Below are 16418 nucleotides of genomic sequence, written 5' to 3' on the forward strand. Positions count from 1 at the left end.
TTGGGGTATTCTTTTATGGTGTATTTGCTTGCAACTAATGTTTTTTGATTATTCTATATTGCATGATTACATAAATTTATGTTTTGCCTTCCTTCTGGGGGCACCTGACATCTGGGGCAAGAAAAACTGAAGAAGATGGCGTCGGCTGCCTCTCTTATACCCCTGCCGCACTGACGTCAGGGAAGAAGCGACGACAACCGACACCGGACCTAGACTTTGGAATTCGGCCAACCGCGGACCCGCCTGATGGCAGGATAACCCATCAGTAATGACTGCAGCTGTATGAGCACTCGAACATCTACATTTATGGTAGGTACAAAACTGTACTTTTTGTTGTATCAGTGTATGTCATGTGGTTTTTATTGCAGTTGTTTAAAATATTGGTATACTAATCGTTATTTGTCAGCTACATATTTTAAAAAGTGTTGAGGGATGTAATGTTTTACAGTAGCTGTATCTTGAAGGGGAGTTGCTGATACGTGGCTCTGTCTGCCATGTTACTACATCACACTAGCTCCGTAGCGATGCTTAGTGCATGTCATGTCTAATATTAGTCAATGGTTCATTCCATCTATGCTTTACACTGTACCTGTACTACAGGCCCCAATTTTTCGCAGGATTCATAGACCTTTCAAGGCAGTTTAGTCTTGTGACCACAACAGCTTGCCAGTACCCACTCTTTGGGTATACCCCTTTCTCAAGAAGAGCTAGGCTAGTTATTCCCAGGGTAAATTGCGAGTACCTATCCAGTCATCCAGGTTCTGTTTAAAGGATGCTAATATGTCACACTGCATAGCCTGTAGGGGCAGTTTGTTCAGGCATGTGGTGGTGTAGGAGCTGTCACGACCGACTCTGTGTCTCTCTCCATTGAGTTTCTTTTATGTTCTGGTGGAGATTTAACTCCCTGGTTCTGGTGTTTGCTAAACTGTTAGACTTGTAGAGACATAGGGGATCAGAGACAGCAGGGTCTCTTTTATAGCACAGTTGGTGATGCACAGACTGCACCTCAAGAGTCTTTAAGGTAATGAGCAAAACCGCAGAGTCTGAAATCTTCTCTGTTGGGTACCTTTGGGGCTTCTGTAGTTTTGTTTGATGCCTTCAAAATGTCTAAAGCATGCAAAACTAACATCTCTGAACTTAAGGACTTCAGATGGCCATACCTCATATGATGAAATCTCAAACTTCACCCATGACAGCACCAGTTAGGAAGCTGAAACAAAAGTCATTTTCACAAAGAAGTTGTAGACCCAATTAGACAAATGTATATGGTTATCCCTCTCAACCAGAGCAAGATACAATGGAGAATTCAAAAACGAGCCACACTTGTGGTCTACAAACATAAATAAACTTTAAGGAGGAGGACTTTTTTTCTGTGTAAATTATACCTCAGAGCTAACTCCTGATAACAAGGAAAGTTTAAAATATCATCAGAGAACTGAAAAATACAATTGCGACTAGTAAAGCAACCCATGAGCTTTGGTCTAGGAATGCTAAATTCCAAAAAGCGTATTGTAACTGATCATGTCAGTTACAGTACTAAAAATGTCATTGGACAAGACCCTCAACAACTTGGCTTCATCAAAAGGAGACCCTGTCGAATGATTCTAGTTAACATCTTTGAGAGGGTTATACAGGCTGTTCACATAACCTATCTAGTGAAAGCTTTTGACACCATATCCAATTAAAACATTATAAACAAGGTAAAAGCTTTAAATATAGATTTTTATGTGGTAAGATGGCCACATCAGTTCCTCATCTGAGAGCACAATTGTAACCAGTAGAGATCCCAAGGTTCTGTAATGGGATCCCACCTTTGACATTATTACTTCTGTAATTTCCAAAGTGAGAACCATGTTAACTTAAGTGATAAACTGAAGGCAAATGTTACATTAAGCCTTTGATTTTGTTAGTAGTGTTCATAGGAGGTTACTAGGCTAGTGTCCCTAGAGCCCTTACAAGTCTAGCCATGTGAAGCCCAAGTTGCCCCATCTGCCATTACTAAGTGAACATATTTTGCAGAGCTAGTCCTGGTTAACACCAGCTCCACCTGCCCATGAGGGACATGGGTGCCACCCCTGAGGTGAATATGCAGCCTCCCATCCATTTGTCCAGATTGCGCTTGAATAGGGTCAGTGAGGAAACTTGAATTGGGAGTTTGTTTCAGAGGAGCGGCAGTTTCTGGGAGACATATTTGTTTGTCCAGGATGTTCTGTTAATGTCACAGACTAGGTTAAGATCCCTAGTGAGAGTGACTCTTGTGCCATTAGATTTGTGTATGCGAAGTATATCCATCTTCGCAGGGTCATGTTGTTTAAGAGTATGATATTGGGAGCAGTCTGACTTGGGAGTTGATGCTGTGGGTATGTATTGAGGAGATTTTGTTGAAGAATTTCCGCTAATACCCCTATTCTTACTAGTTCTCGGGGGCTTTGGTAGAGATTTTTAATGGCCTCAGCATATGATATTTTAGTATGATTTTGTTGAGGATTCCTTGAATTTAAGTGTAAGGGAGTGAGTGTATGCTCACTGTGCATGGTTTAAGTGAGAAGGTTGCCTCCAAATTTGTTAATATTTGTGCATCTCACAAACAGTTTTGTGTAATGTAAGAGTTTAACAGTGAGCGTAATACAAGTTATCACACTGCCTGAGCACAGCAGGTGCTAAGAGGCTGACAACAGAAAAGAAACAAGTTGACTGACCTTCCGTTTTATCCAGTGCTTGTATGAGGAAATGTGCAGCTAACGTAAATGTGACTAAGCAGTTTCAGGTTTGGTGCAATGTAGAAGTTAAACTATTTGTAAGAACTAAGCAAGTTTAGTCCAGTTTGTGGAGTAGTGCACAAGTAAGCTGTTAGGATAGATGGCTTTGTCAGGAAAGTAAGTGGAGAAAAACACATGCTGCTGGGCACTACACTTTGTGCCTCTCGGGCAACGCTGAGAATTGAGTGCATGGAAGCCTGTGTCATCCATAAGGATCTTCTCTTATTCTGACCTTATCCTACAGAAGGAAAGCAGTCAAATGGATGGCCTTTCAGTTTTACTTAATGCCCTGTGACGATCTAAACCAATTTCTGAGCTTGAGACACCTGTGTTGCAGCAGTAAGTATACCTGCTGTGCAATCAGGTCAGCCCCACTGAGCTCTTCATTGATCATGGATGTAACAGTTGTTGGAAAAGAAAAAAAGGTGGTATGAAACTTGAGTCATGGCTAAGATGAGAGGTCATAGGTGTGTACTAGGCTAACAACCACTGGGGCCTTTATAAGCCTAGTTATGCAACCCAAATGTATCCCACAGGCTAATTTGCCTTAGCGGTTATTTTAAGGGGTGTATGTTAGGGCATGACTTAACACCTCTGTCCATCAGAGATATAGGTGTCATACCAGAGGAGAATTTCCAATTTCCCATCCACTAGACCAGGTTACACTTGAATAGGGTTAGGGAGGGGCTCTCCTTCACATGGGTGTGGGGAGCCTATTCCAGAGAATGGGAATTCTTCGAGATGAATACCTGTCTCTCCAGCATGTCCTTTTAAAATCACAAGCAAAGTTTTAATACTTGGATCTAGTAGTTCTGATGGTGTTCATTTTACAGATGTGCAAAAAGTCCATCAGATCAGGAACCAAGGATACCTTGTATGCCAGGCATAAATCTCCTCTTTGCAGTCTGTAGGAAACAGTAGGGCTTTGAAGTGATCTGCGTGGGGTTTTGTGTTTATGCCCTGTATTCTTTTTTTGTGAGTAATCTTTGTGGGCGTTTCATTTGCTGTATATGCCTGGTCCGATACATGGGAGAGAGACCGCTCTACTCAATGATTGGTCTGATGAGGGTTGAGCATGGTGGCACGATGACTTTGCTAGCCCTAGAAGTCATGCCCTTACTTTCAAGTTCAGTGACATAGAATGATTTTCTTATTACCTTAAACATAACATTGGTTGAATGCCAGATTGCTATCTACGAGTCCCCAAATCCTGACCACTATGTCTAGTTTTAGGAGCTTTTATTGATGAGTTAGCATCCCATGATTGCTAACTTCACAAAAGGTACTGTACTGCATTTCTTGGTGCTGAGTTTTAGGCTATGACTTTTTCACCAGTCATTTGTCTGCGGTAAATGTTCCTTTAAAATGTTAGCATTTTTCAGGGTTTCTTTGACTGTGCTCCCAGCGTGAAGTCATCTGCAGGTTTGGTAAGCCAGATGCCCTTGACATTTGCATTGACTTTTGAGAAGTAGATGCCAAAGAGGAGCAGATCCAGCACAGAGCCCTGGATGATTCCACTGGTGACCAGCCTCTTTGTGGAGGTGGTCTCTCCAGTCCTAACTTCCAGGGCCCTGTCTGTGAGCCAGCTGGCTATCCAACAAGTTAAATAGGAGTTTATGCCTAATTGCACAAGTTTGTTTATAATGCCCCAGTGGTTATTGTATGTTAAGCCTTAGCTAGGGAGTGTGCACCATTTTGCCTTAATCCATTGCCTTAATGACCTATAATGCCCCAGTGGTTATTGTATGTTAAGCCTTAGCTAGGTCAAGGTAGGGAGTGTGCACCATTTTGCCTTAATCCATTGCCTTAATGACCTATAATGCCCCAGTGGTTATTGTATGTTAAGCCTTAGCTGGGTCAAGGTAGGGAGTGTGCACCATTTTGCCTTAATCCATTGCCTTAATGACCTATAATGCCCCAGTGGTTATTGTATGTTAAGCCTTAGCTAGGTCAAGGTAGGGAGTGTGCACCATTTTGCCTTAATCCATTGCCTTAATGACCTATAATGCCCCAGTGGTTATTGTATGTTAAGCCTTAGCTAGGTCAAGGTAGGGAGTGTGCACCATTTTGCCTTAATCCATTGCTTTAATGACCTATAATGCCCCAGTGGTTATTGTATGTTAAGCCTTAGCTAGGTCAAGGTAGGGAGTGTGCACCATTTTGCCTTAATCCATTGCCTTAATGACCTATAATGCCCCAGTGGTTATTGTATGTTAAGCCTTAGCTAGGTCAAGGTAGGGAGTGTGCACCATTTTGCCTTAATCCATTGCCTTAATGACCTATAATGCCCCAGTGGTTATTGTATGTTAAGCCTTAGCTAGGTCAAGGTAGGGAGTGTGCACCATTTTGCCTTAATCCATTGCCTTAATGACCTATAATGCCCCAGTGGTTATTGTATGTTAAGCCTTAGCTAGGTCAAGGTAGGGAGTGTGCACCATTTTGCCTTAATGACCTATAATGCCCCAGTGGTTATTGTATGTTAAGCCTTAGCTGGGTCAAGGTAGGGAGTGTGCACCATTTTGCCTTAATCCATTGCCTTAATGACCTATAATGCCCCAGTGGTTATTGTATGTTAAGCCTTAGCTAGGTCAAGGTAGGGAGTGTGCACCATTTTGCCTTAATCCATTGCCTTAATGACCTATAATGCCCCAGTGGTTATTGTATGTTAAGCCTTAGCTGGGTCAAGGTAGGGAGTGTGCACCATTTTGCCTTAATCCATTGCCTTAATGACCTTCTCAAAGATGTTCATTAGGCATGACCAACCTTTTACCAAACTGAGTTTGCTCCAATTTCTGAAGGTTGCCTGTGTCATTTATAATCATCTCCATGATAATTCTTCCCATGGTTTTACATATGTGGGTAGTCAGACTGAGTTGTTTGTTCCCAGGAGCCATTTATGGCCCAGTCTTCTGCAGAGGGATGACCGATGTCTTCCATTTGCATGGCATGAAGTCTGTTTAGAGGCTGTGGTTGAATAGTAACACCAGTGGTCCTGATTCCCTGATTGGTCAAATTTCAGACTATTTAAGAGACATCCTGGGATATTGTCAAGGTCCATCAAAGCTGTATTCTTGGTCTTGTAGAGTGCCTTTAACACCTGTTACCTAGTTGGAGGGGTTATGTTAGATGGTATTTCCTGTGGGGGGGGGGTTGCTGGGGTTGAGAATGGAGTAAAGTTGGGGCTGAACTTGTCAGCCAGAAGATTTGCAATCTCTCCTGGTTCACATGACTCCATTTACCAGCAATTGTGTGACTAAAGAAGGCCTTATGGTTGTCCTTGGCCTAGGACACTGTCCTTACCTAAGAATCTGCTTTGTTGGACTTAATTAGTCCTCTTAGTGTTCTATATTCATTTTGACAAGAGAGTTTTTATCCTAATTTTGCTATGACTTTTTTCATTTGTTGTACAACCGGTTTAATTTTTGGATTCCACAGGGATGATTTTTTTTTTTTTTGAGCTGGCTGTGCCTACCAGAAGCAAGTCCAAAACTGTTTTTATGTAGTCACTGACATGGTTGTAAAAAGCTTTTGTGAATAATTCCACATAGGCTGCTGTCTTGTCTGGGTTTAGAGGAGCTTGACATTTAGACAGGTTATTGCTTAATAAAATGTAGTTTGCTTTGGAATAGTTCCTAACTGGTAGGATTTACTGAGGGTACAGAATTGGATTTTTATTTCATAGGAGACTGCTTTGTTGTCTGACCTTACCAGAGAGGACACAACATGGGGTGTGGGGAAGGGGGGGTTGCAGTATTCTCCCATATTTGTGAGTAGCAGGTCCAGTGTGTTTGTACCTCTGGCAGGCACATGTACTATCTGGTCCAGGGTGTTTGTGCTTAACAAGTCCAGGAATCTCTGCACCTGCAAATTTGGGGTTGTGTAGGAGTCCCAGTTTTTAAAGGAATATTTAGATTTCTGCATGTGTATGGTGTTGAGTGGTGAGCGTCTTCAGTAGGTCTCAGTATGAGGTTTGGGTTTCATGGGACATAGAGGGTGACCTGTAGCTTTCTAGGATATAGTATGGAACTTCATCTGTTGAAATCTGGATGTGGAGGAATTCCAGCACGTCATCCTGTAGCCTAGAGGTATGCTTATTATTGATTTAGTCCCTGCCTGTGCAGTTGCTGGTGTAAATATGTGGAAGGCATTGAAAGCCTTGCACTGCTGAGTTACTCTCGATTATGTTAAACCATGTCTCTAACTGCACAGATGTCTGCATTCTCCAGGGTGAGGAGAGCTCAAAAGAAGAGTGGAGCTTCTCGTTTAGACCCCTGGCATTGAGCAGTAATGCCTATAGATTTCCTTTGGTAGATTTTACTATGTTGGAAGTTTTGTCAGTTTGGCATTGCCTAAGAAAAGCAATATGGGGAAGGACAGTGCTTTAGTCAGTGTTCAACAGCGTAGAGGGGACAGATGCAGACCATTCTTGGCAAAACAATGTGGTTTGTTAACCTTGTCTTTCTTTGCTGACAAATATTGTATACCTCTAGAGTGACACCAGAAACTAAGCTAATTATTGTCAGTCATCTTCTGTTTGTATTGTGGCATGATCTTTGGTGAAGATAGAATGCTGCTCAGTGCTAAGCACATACAGCCTGAGACACAGTCTGAGAACTCCATAAAGTATCTTTCTGTATAGTTTAGGAAGGTATGTCTCGGGTCATTTACACCTACATGGCTTATGACCAAATCATACTGGTACCTGTAGTGCAGTACCTTCAGTGCAGCTTGGCGGATTCTGGTGCCTGATAGGCAGCCAACTATTATTTTCCCCTTGTTGAGCTGGTGATGAGTGGAGCATCGGTATGTTCTGACTGTTATTTTCTCCTTGTTCAGCTGGTGATGAGTGGAACATCAGTATGTTGTACAGTGGAGTCCTGCGTATTGTTTTGCGTACCTGAGGCTGCACTGGCTGTGGCTTTATCTGCAGAGTAAGGCGGTGTTACTGTCGGGTGCTTTTCAGATTGTTGAGGATAATTTTTGCAGGTGGAATATCTGGGAGACCTTTGAGGTTTGGGAAGATAGAATTTAATTGCCTCAGCATATAAATCTGTGTGTGTGGTGGGTGTGTGCTGTGTCTGGTGGGGTGTAATCTGTGTTTCTGACCACAAGATTATTTTGAATACTTGTATGTGAGAGTTTGCCTCCAGATACTTTGTGTATATATACATCTCTCGTATGCTATATTTGTTTCTTTGAGAACTAAATAGCTGTCTGTGAACATTAGACCATTGTTACTTTTGACTTAAGATACCCATATCCACCAAATGAGCTATGGATTAATTGGGAAAAGTGCATGTCCATGATGTCAGCACCTTTATCGGGTAAGCTGAAAGGATGCAGTGACTGATAGGTTATTATTGGGCTGACAAAGGGTGCTACTGAGGGCTAAAGAGTCGACTGGGCTAAATAATACTAAATTCAATGTACAGTGCTCTTTAATGCACAAAGTAGTTGCCCTACACTTCTGAGTTACTGATGCAGTTTCAGGGGTAGTTTTATGGGGAGAATTTGGTTACTAGGTGTCTGTATAGGGCACTACTAACCACCACTGAGGGACGAGCAACAGTGCAAACAGATTTATACAGGCATTTAAAAAAAAGAAATCTGGCTTCTAAGCCCTCTTGCCAATAAATCATCTACACTTGTAGCTTTCTTATGCCATTGCAGAAGTGTGCAAGAAATGCAGTCTTGTATCTGTAGTATGAGACCTTTTGTGGAAAAACATACTGGATGTTAAAAAGATAATACCTTGCATCAGAGGATTGGTAGGTGTGACCTTACACAAAGACCATTAAGTGAAGTTGAGAATGTTGGCGGCAGTTTGAATAGTGACAAGACTAAGTCATTAACTTTAAATGCAGAGCGTGGGAGAGAAACACCACATTCTTATTTTCTTAGAGAGTGTGGTGGACCAGTGGTATGTTTGCTCAGTGTGATGAAGGCCCAGAGGTAAGACCTGAAATGATGGTGTCATAAAAGTCAGCAGATGGTGGGGTCATATCTGTTGTCTGCATTTGCGCAGTCAGTAAATGGCCTACAGAAAGAAAGCTGTGTATAAATACTGATAATTTGCTGATTAGCAGTATTGTTAATTTGTTTGTTTTATGTTTATTGCAACTTTTTTTGTACATTTCCTATGTAGCATGAGACGAGGAGAACTGTTTGACTACCTCACCGAAAAAGTCACACTGAGTGAAAAGGAGGCAAGGTAATTGTGGTCTGCTTTGTTCTGATGTAATATTAAAAGCAGCTATCAAAGATTTTGAATTCTAGTATTTAGCCACTTAAAAACTCAAAGTAACATACAACTGTGATACTCTGCATCTTTTTTCACAGCATGGATAAACGCGAATCTTTACTGGTAAAACAGGATTACTTTATACTGTTAATATCCCTTCCCGCTGTATTCTTACACTAGTTTTTTTACATCCTTCAGTATTCACTGGGTTAGCCCGTCATTCCTCCCCACCATCACCACCCTCCAAACAAAGAAAAGCTTAGGAGTTCAGCTGTGGAATATTTGTTCCATAGTGACCATCCCTTGGTAAGAACAGATGGCAGGACTAGCTTCTTATTTTCTGGTTTATTGAATGCAGTCATTCAGTGCTACTTGTTAGTGTTCACTCTTGCACATGGCGTTTGGGTAATTTGATCCCCCAAAATAACAGATGACTCTGCATAGCAGTATAGAAATGCTACCTGTACAACACTTTTTCCTTCCTTCCTTCTGTCCTTCTAGGTTAACCCCACCTCAGGGAAGGAGAGCTGATGCTGGAGGGCTCAGTCCTTCCTTCAGTCAAACTTTCCCCAGGTTGGTATAAAGGAAAGCTAGCTGTAGAGTGTCTAGTTAGTTTTATTGATGCTTGTCTTCAAAGTTCAATCTTGTTACGGGTTCTAGCACCTCACAAGAGGCAAGCCTTTAGTTCAGATATTGCAGCGTAGCATATTTCTTCCTTGAATGGCAGGCTGTATTACCTTCTTGTCAGTCAAGGAGTCATGGGCCCAACATTTAGATAAGAGCCATCCAAATCTCTTGCACATGATCAAGGAATGGTACAGCCTTTGTTTGAACTAGTGAACTTTTTTTTTTAATTACTGATGAAAGTTTGATGAGAAATACTATGCAGTAGACATGAATTGTTGCCTTATGACTTTTACGTGGTTTAATGTTAAAATTTATTTGGTCTCTGAAGTGTACTGTTTATCACCACCTGGTTAGCTTTCAGAACGTAGTCTGAAGTCAGAAAACTTTGTTGAATTGCATTCTTCCATTTATTCTTCAGTTATTCACTTAATCCATTTCAGGGTCATGGGGAGCCAGAGAATTTCCTGGTACTTGGCATGTGGTAGATGATGAGGTGCCAGTCAGTCACATGATACACCCACTCTCACACTTCCTCCTTTGTACGGTCATCATTTCACCTCTGCTATTTCTTTGGGATGTGAGGAGAAATAGGCTAGCTTAACAAAAGCACAGACTCCATACAGCAGGCACCCCAGCTAAGAGCCAGTTTGGGGAATCATGCTGTGTGGGGCAGCAATGCTAACCATTTCCCCTTCCTCCATGCCCCCTTGTGTTGAATCTGCTGTATTAAATTTCTGTTTGATGCTTTTGGTACTTTAAACTAAGGGTTATCTCCGTGCATGTGTTTACTGTCATTTATTGCATGAGTACTGTCTTGTCTTCCATGCCAGAAGTAACTTGCATCAAAAAAGTCCGCTTCTTATATTGGCACACTAACCAGGTGGCCTGACACATGGACCCCCAGTCCTACGTCTCTCATTTTAGTAAAAAAAAAAAAGAAATTCTTTTGAAGTGTAGCAAACAGTTGCTACAGTTTATACCCTGCACAGTGCTAAGCTTTTAGTTTAATTTTTTAACGTTTAAACTGTAAGAAGCAGTTGCTGCAGTGCTCAGATTTGACTGCAGATGCATTACCATCTTTTAAAAGTTGATATTGCAGTAAAGAGTGATCGAGAATGAGCATGATGGAGGGTTTGGCATAATAGTTTAAGGATGGCTGCTCGCCCACCTCTAGCACTTTGAGCTCAGGGCAGTTGCCACCTTCACCCCGCTCTAGGTATGCTACTTCACCAACTCCTCCAAGCTTCAAAAAGGCTGTTCTCCCTTTCTCTCAAGGTCTCATTTGCCACAGTTCAGCTTACACTGATAACATGGCTCCAGGCTATTGGTATTGATATTTTTTTTCTGTCAGTCCTACTTAACTTTTGGAATTTTTACTTGTTTGTGTTATCAGAGTAATCAGTATTTTCAGGCTTTTCAAGTAAGATATTACCCTTTTTTAATTTCTTGTTCTCATTTTTTTTTTTTCAGAAATTCTTAGTTTCATTGCGACTTCCTCTGTTCTAAGGCTGCAGCATTGATTTTGTGTAAACTCTGGCAGAGTTATTATTAGCTAGTACCTCCCACTGGCTAATTTTTGGAGAAAAATCATGTTTTAATGTCTTTCTGTGAGGTAAATGGTAAACTCCAAATGGACAAGTAGGAAAAGCAGAAGAAACTATACATTTAAAAAAATATCCGAAGTACGGGCATAAATTCCCAGTAAAAGATGAGCATGTCCTAGGTGTTACTTGTTTAAGGAGTAGAAAGCCCAAATGCAGACTATACAGTTTGTCAGGCTGTTGAACCTAGGACTTTGAGTGGAAAAAGGAATAAGTTGATATACAAAGTCTTTTTACCCGGAAAGGAATCTTCAGATGAGCACAGGCCACAAAAAATTAGAAAAGCATAGTTTGAAAGAATAGGGATTTTCCTGGACTTCTCCAGCCTCTCAAAAGGACCACAGGGAGAAATTTGTCTCTGTTGTTGCTAGAAATGATTCCTGAATTTGGACAAATACTGCAGTTGATGGAGTTTTTCATATTAAAGTTTCTATAATTTCTAATGTTTCTCATACGAAGAGATAGAGTAGTGTTTCCTTGATGTTCGTGTTACACTGCTGCAGTCATTACACTTGGGTTATCCTGCCGTCAGGCGGTCCCGCAGTCGGCCAGAGTTCCAAACTCTTGGTCCGGCGTCGGTTGCTGTCGCCTCCTCCCTGACGTCAGTGTGACAGGGGTATATAAGATGCAGCCAACGCCATTTTCTCCAGTCTTTCTTGCCGCGCAGTGCCTGAAGCAAAACCAGTTCGCAAGTGCCGGTTGGCCGTCTCCTGAGATTTTCATTCTGAATCCAAACTGAAGTCTTCTACAAAGCTAAGTACCCCATTGGGGAAACTTTTTCTTGCCTCAGACCGATGTCAGTAAAAGTTAATAACTGTATTTCTTGTGGGAAGCAAATGCCTCATAAGGATTTCCATTCCTATTGTATCCCATGCCTAGGCCCTGACCACGACGTTACTGGTTGTCGGTTTTGTGCTAGGTTTAACAAGCGCACTATTAAACGTCGGTTTGATTTTGCCCGACATTATTTTGGTAGAAAATTCAATTATACCATGCCGTTGGAACTTCCGACGACTGGAATACACAAAAAGCGCAAAGACAAGGATAGGCATCCGAGGCCCAAAACTGATGACGAAGCCTCTTCTAGGCCAGTCACCGGTTCTCCGGTTTTCAGCGAGGTGCCTTCATGCAGCCCCTGATGACTGCTTCTGTAGAACCACAAACTGCTTCTGACTCCCACGTGGAGATGGCTGGGCCTTCGGACGCACAAGCTCTTCAGCCTACCGAGACTAACCTTTCAGAGGGATCCGGAGTAGCTGAGCAACCCACAGCTACAGAGGGTGTCTTCAGACCTACTCAATTAAGCATTACACCCTCAGCTAAGTCTAAGCCTCCTTTAAAGTCAAAGAAACAAATACAGCATTCTCCAGGACAGGCCTCCATGCCTTAGAAACAAATGCTCAAAATGGCCAAAGACCTAATTACTCTGATCAGGGGGTCCCATCCCCTTCCTGATAAAAGGCCTAGACAGGATGCAGACTATGACTCATCCGACCAGGTGTCCATCTCTTCTGATTCTTCCTCAGACCTAGGATACTCTCTACCCCCTTATGAGGATTCTGATGCTGAGGAATCAATTCCATCAGCCTCGCTGCCTGAGGACTACTCCTTTGGGGAAACCCTACATACCATGAGGGAGCATTTCCACTGGGAAGGCCAGGATTACTCCGAATCCAAGAAAAGGCTCAGACTTCCTTTTATTACCTCAACACAGACCCCTTGCTATTCCGCCAGTGTTAGGTATTGTGGATGATGTGTATACTGAATCTAGCTTAAATCCTGATTCCCTACCTCCAGCCCCTATTAAACCTGACAGATACTACAGAGTCCCTGACTCACATAAATTTCTGTATAAAAGCCCTGTCACTGACCCTGAAACTATTTCTCGGGGACCCAAAGGAGTTAAGGCCTCATCAGCCAAGAATCCAGTTCCCTCTGACAGAGAATCCAGAGCATTAGACAGATGAGTAAAGAAGGTATATACGTCTGCAACTTTAGCAATGAGAGCCTTAAATTGCCAGTTTCACATGCTAATTATCAGCAGTTTTTACTGTCTCAGTTAAAACAGAAAATGCTTCCAGAATCAGATCCTCCTAATTTTACAGAAATGCAGGATTTATTGCATGCAGCTGAACAACTGGGAAAGCATACTTTGCAATGTGGTTTTGATTTTCTAGAGGCCTCCTGCAGAGCAGCAGTTACAGGCTCTGTCATTAGAAGACATGCTTGGTTAAAAGAACATATGTTACCAGATCATGTTAAAGCAAAATTATTGGATGCACCTTTGCAGCAGGATGTGTTATTTGGAGTTAAGGCAGAAGAGGCATTAAAGAAAATGGAGGAGAAGGCAAAATCTATGCAAACGGTGAAGGATTTCTTACAGGTTCATCCTCCTAGATTTAGCAGAAACTGGCCAACTAAGAATTGGTCCTTTCCAATTACAGACAGACTTCAAAGGGGAAGATACAGACGTCCAAGAGGTAGAGGTCAAACACAAGGTCCTTACAGGCCTCGACAATGAGTTACATCAGGCCAGAAAGAAGGGGAAGACAGGCCACAACCATATAAAAAGCAGCTCCAATGACTTCCCACTACAGCTGCCAAACAAATCCTTCTTGGCAGCCCCCTTGGGAGGAAAACTGGCACTCTTCTACCACAATTGGCAAATGTTCACCAAAGACAAATGGGTTCTCAACATTGTATTTCAAGGTTACAGGTTCCACTTTCACGCTCTGGCAAGGTTAAAAGGAATGCCAAATCTGCCACCAAATCAATGGGCAGAGGCTCAAAAACAAATTACAGCACTCATGGATATGAGAGCTATTCAAAAAGTACCATCACAGGAGCAAGGACAAAGATTTTACTCAAGACTCTTTCTGGTACCCAGAAAGGACAAAGCCTGGAGGCCCATTCTGGTTCTTTCATCTCTAAACACTTAACCTGGATGTTCCGAAATTCAAAATGTTGACATTACAGCAGCTTCTTCTCATGCTGGGCAAGAAAGCTTGTCTCGTGACTTTGGACCTCAAAGAGGCATACCTGCATGTCCCTATCAGACAAAACTGCAGAAGATACCTCAGATTCATAACTGGTTCAATGCACTACCAATTCTCTGCACTGCCCTTTGGCTTATCTACTGCACCCAGGGTCTTCACAAAGTGCCTGGCACCAGTAATTGCATTTTGCAGACAGAAAGGAATTAAAATTTATCCGTACCTGGACGACTGCCTGATTCAAGCAGAGAGCAAGGACATTTTTCTAAAGCATCTGGCGTTTGTAAAAAAGTTAAGTTGCCTGGGGTACACAATAAACGAAAAGAAATCCAAACTAGTGCCCTCACAAGAGATTATATTCCTGGGTGCCAGCTTGAACACAACGGCCCAGATGGCTTATCTCACGCCAGACAAACAAGGACAACTGACTCAATACTTTCAGTTGATGGCAACAAAGACCCAGCTCCCTGCAAGAAAAATTCTGCAGGCCTTGGGTTACATGGTATCCTGCATACTACTAATTCCATATGCCAGACTGCATATAAGGAAACTACAATTGTACCTAAAGAATGTATGGTCTCAACACTGTCAAAGTTTGGAAATCGTTATACCACTAATTCCTTGCCTTCAACAGGAGTTTCAATGGTGGGCTCAAGCTTGTCACCTCAACAAGGGACAGCCTTTTACACAACCCACAGCCAGGCAAACACTGACAACAGTTTCATCGGATTACGCCCGAGGAGTGCACATGGCAGGCAAATGCATTCAGGGCACATGGACCACAAAACAAAGGCATCTTCACATCAATCAAAAAGAGATGCTAGCTGTACAAAATGCGATTATAGCTTTCAAGGACCTGCTGCATCCAGGACAACTACTCCTAAAGACAGACAACACAACAGCTATGTGGTACATAAACAAGCAAGGGGGCACTCACTCCTACCCCCTATGCAGACAAGCTATGGCCTTATGGAACACAGCTATAAACCTTCAAATTCATCTGCAAGCGCAATTCCTGCCAGGAGAGAAAAACACACTGGCAGACGACTTAAGCAGAAACATCATGGATCCCCACGAATGGGAGTTGAATCCACAAATATTCAGAATGATAACACAGAAATGGTGGAGCCCGGACATAGATCTGTTTGCATCCCCAATAAACTGCCAGCTACAAAAATTCTGCACAAGGAGTTACCATCCACAAGCATGGAAAGTGGATGCCCTCTCATTCAGCTGGAAGAACCTACAAGTATACGTTTTCCCACCACTACCTCTCCTGCCAAAGGTACTCATAGAAGCCAGGCAGGAAGAGCCAAAGATGATCCTGATTGCACCAGACTGGCCATGCCAGCACTGGTACCCAATCTTAAGAAGCTTAGCACAAGAACCACCCTGGATTTTGCCTCAAATCCCACATCTGTTGACTCAGCACAACAAACAAATACTACACAGCCAGCTAAAGACCTTAAACCTAGCTGCATGGAAGATTTCTTAGTCAAGCAAGCAATGCCTCTCTCCAAAGCTGTTATGGATGTCATTCTGGAGGCCAGAAGGCCTAGTACCAGGAAAGCCTATTCGAATAAATGGAAGAGATTCTGTGCCTGGAACCAAGCTCACAGCCTTGACCCTCGTCCCAAACATTCCTCAGATATTACAATACTTAACTGAGATGCTGGACAAAGGACTCTCCTTCTCATCCATCAAGATCCACGCATCTGCCATCTCTGCTCATTACAACACGGATCCACCAATTTTCTATAATCCTCTGTTAAAACAGTACCTCAGAGGGGCTAAAAACATAAGACTGCCCTGTAGAGCACCTACTCAAAATTGGGACCTCAACTTTGTTTTGGAGAAGCTAACTTTACTTCCTTTTGAGCCAGCCAACACAGCAGAATTAAAATATATCTGTTGGAAAACTGCTCTGCTCCTGGCAATAACATCAGCACGAAGAGTTTCAGAATTACAGGCTCTAATGGCAGTGGAACCTTTCCTCATTTTCCACCAGGACAGGGTGTCTTTACAAACTAACCCTACTTTTATGCCAAAGGTGGTATCCAGTGTGGCTCTAAGCCAAACTATTTACCTGCCAACTTTTTATCCTAAACCACAGAATAAAGGGGAGAGAATACTGCACTCTTTGGACATTCACAGGCAGTTATGCTTCTACTTACACAAAACCAAAGCTTTCAGAAAA

General features: G+C 42.4%; 1 protein-coding gene across 3 annotated transcripts in view; it reads left to right on the plus strand.

The window, feature by feature from the left end:
- The window catches only part of PHKG2 (phosphorylase kinase catalytic subunit gamma 2), a 556437-nt gene that overhangs the window by 266539 nt on the left and 273480 nt on the right, over positions 1-16418 (plus strand). For all 3 annotated transcript variants that reach the window (XM_044086635.1, XM_044086637.1, XM_044086636.1), the window contains exon 5: positions 8905-8970. In XM_044086635.1, the coding sequence (XP_043942570.1) occupies positions 8905-8970 (66 nt within the window). The remainder of the gene's footprint in view (positions 1-8904; positions 8971-16418) is intronic.

The sequence above is a fragment of the Protopterus annectens genome, chromosome 10.part0 (assembly GCF_019279795.1).
Source record: "Protopterus annectens isolate FY-2018-M chromosome 10.part0, PAN1.0, whole genome shotgun sequence".
Lineage (NCBI taxonomy): Eukaryota > Metazoa > Chordata > Ceratodontiformes > Protopteridae > Protopterus > Protopterus annectens.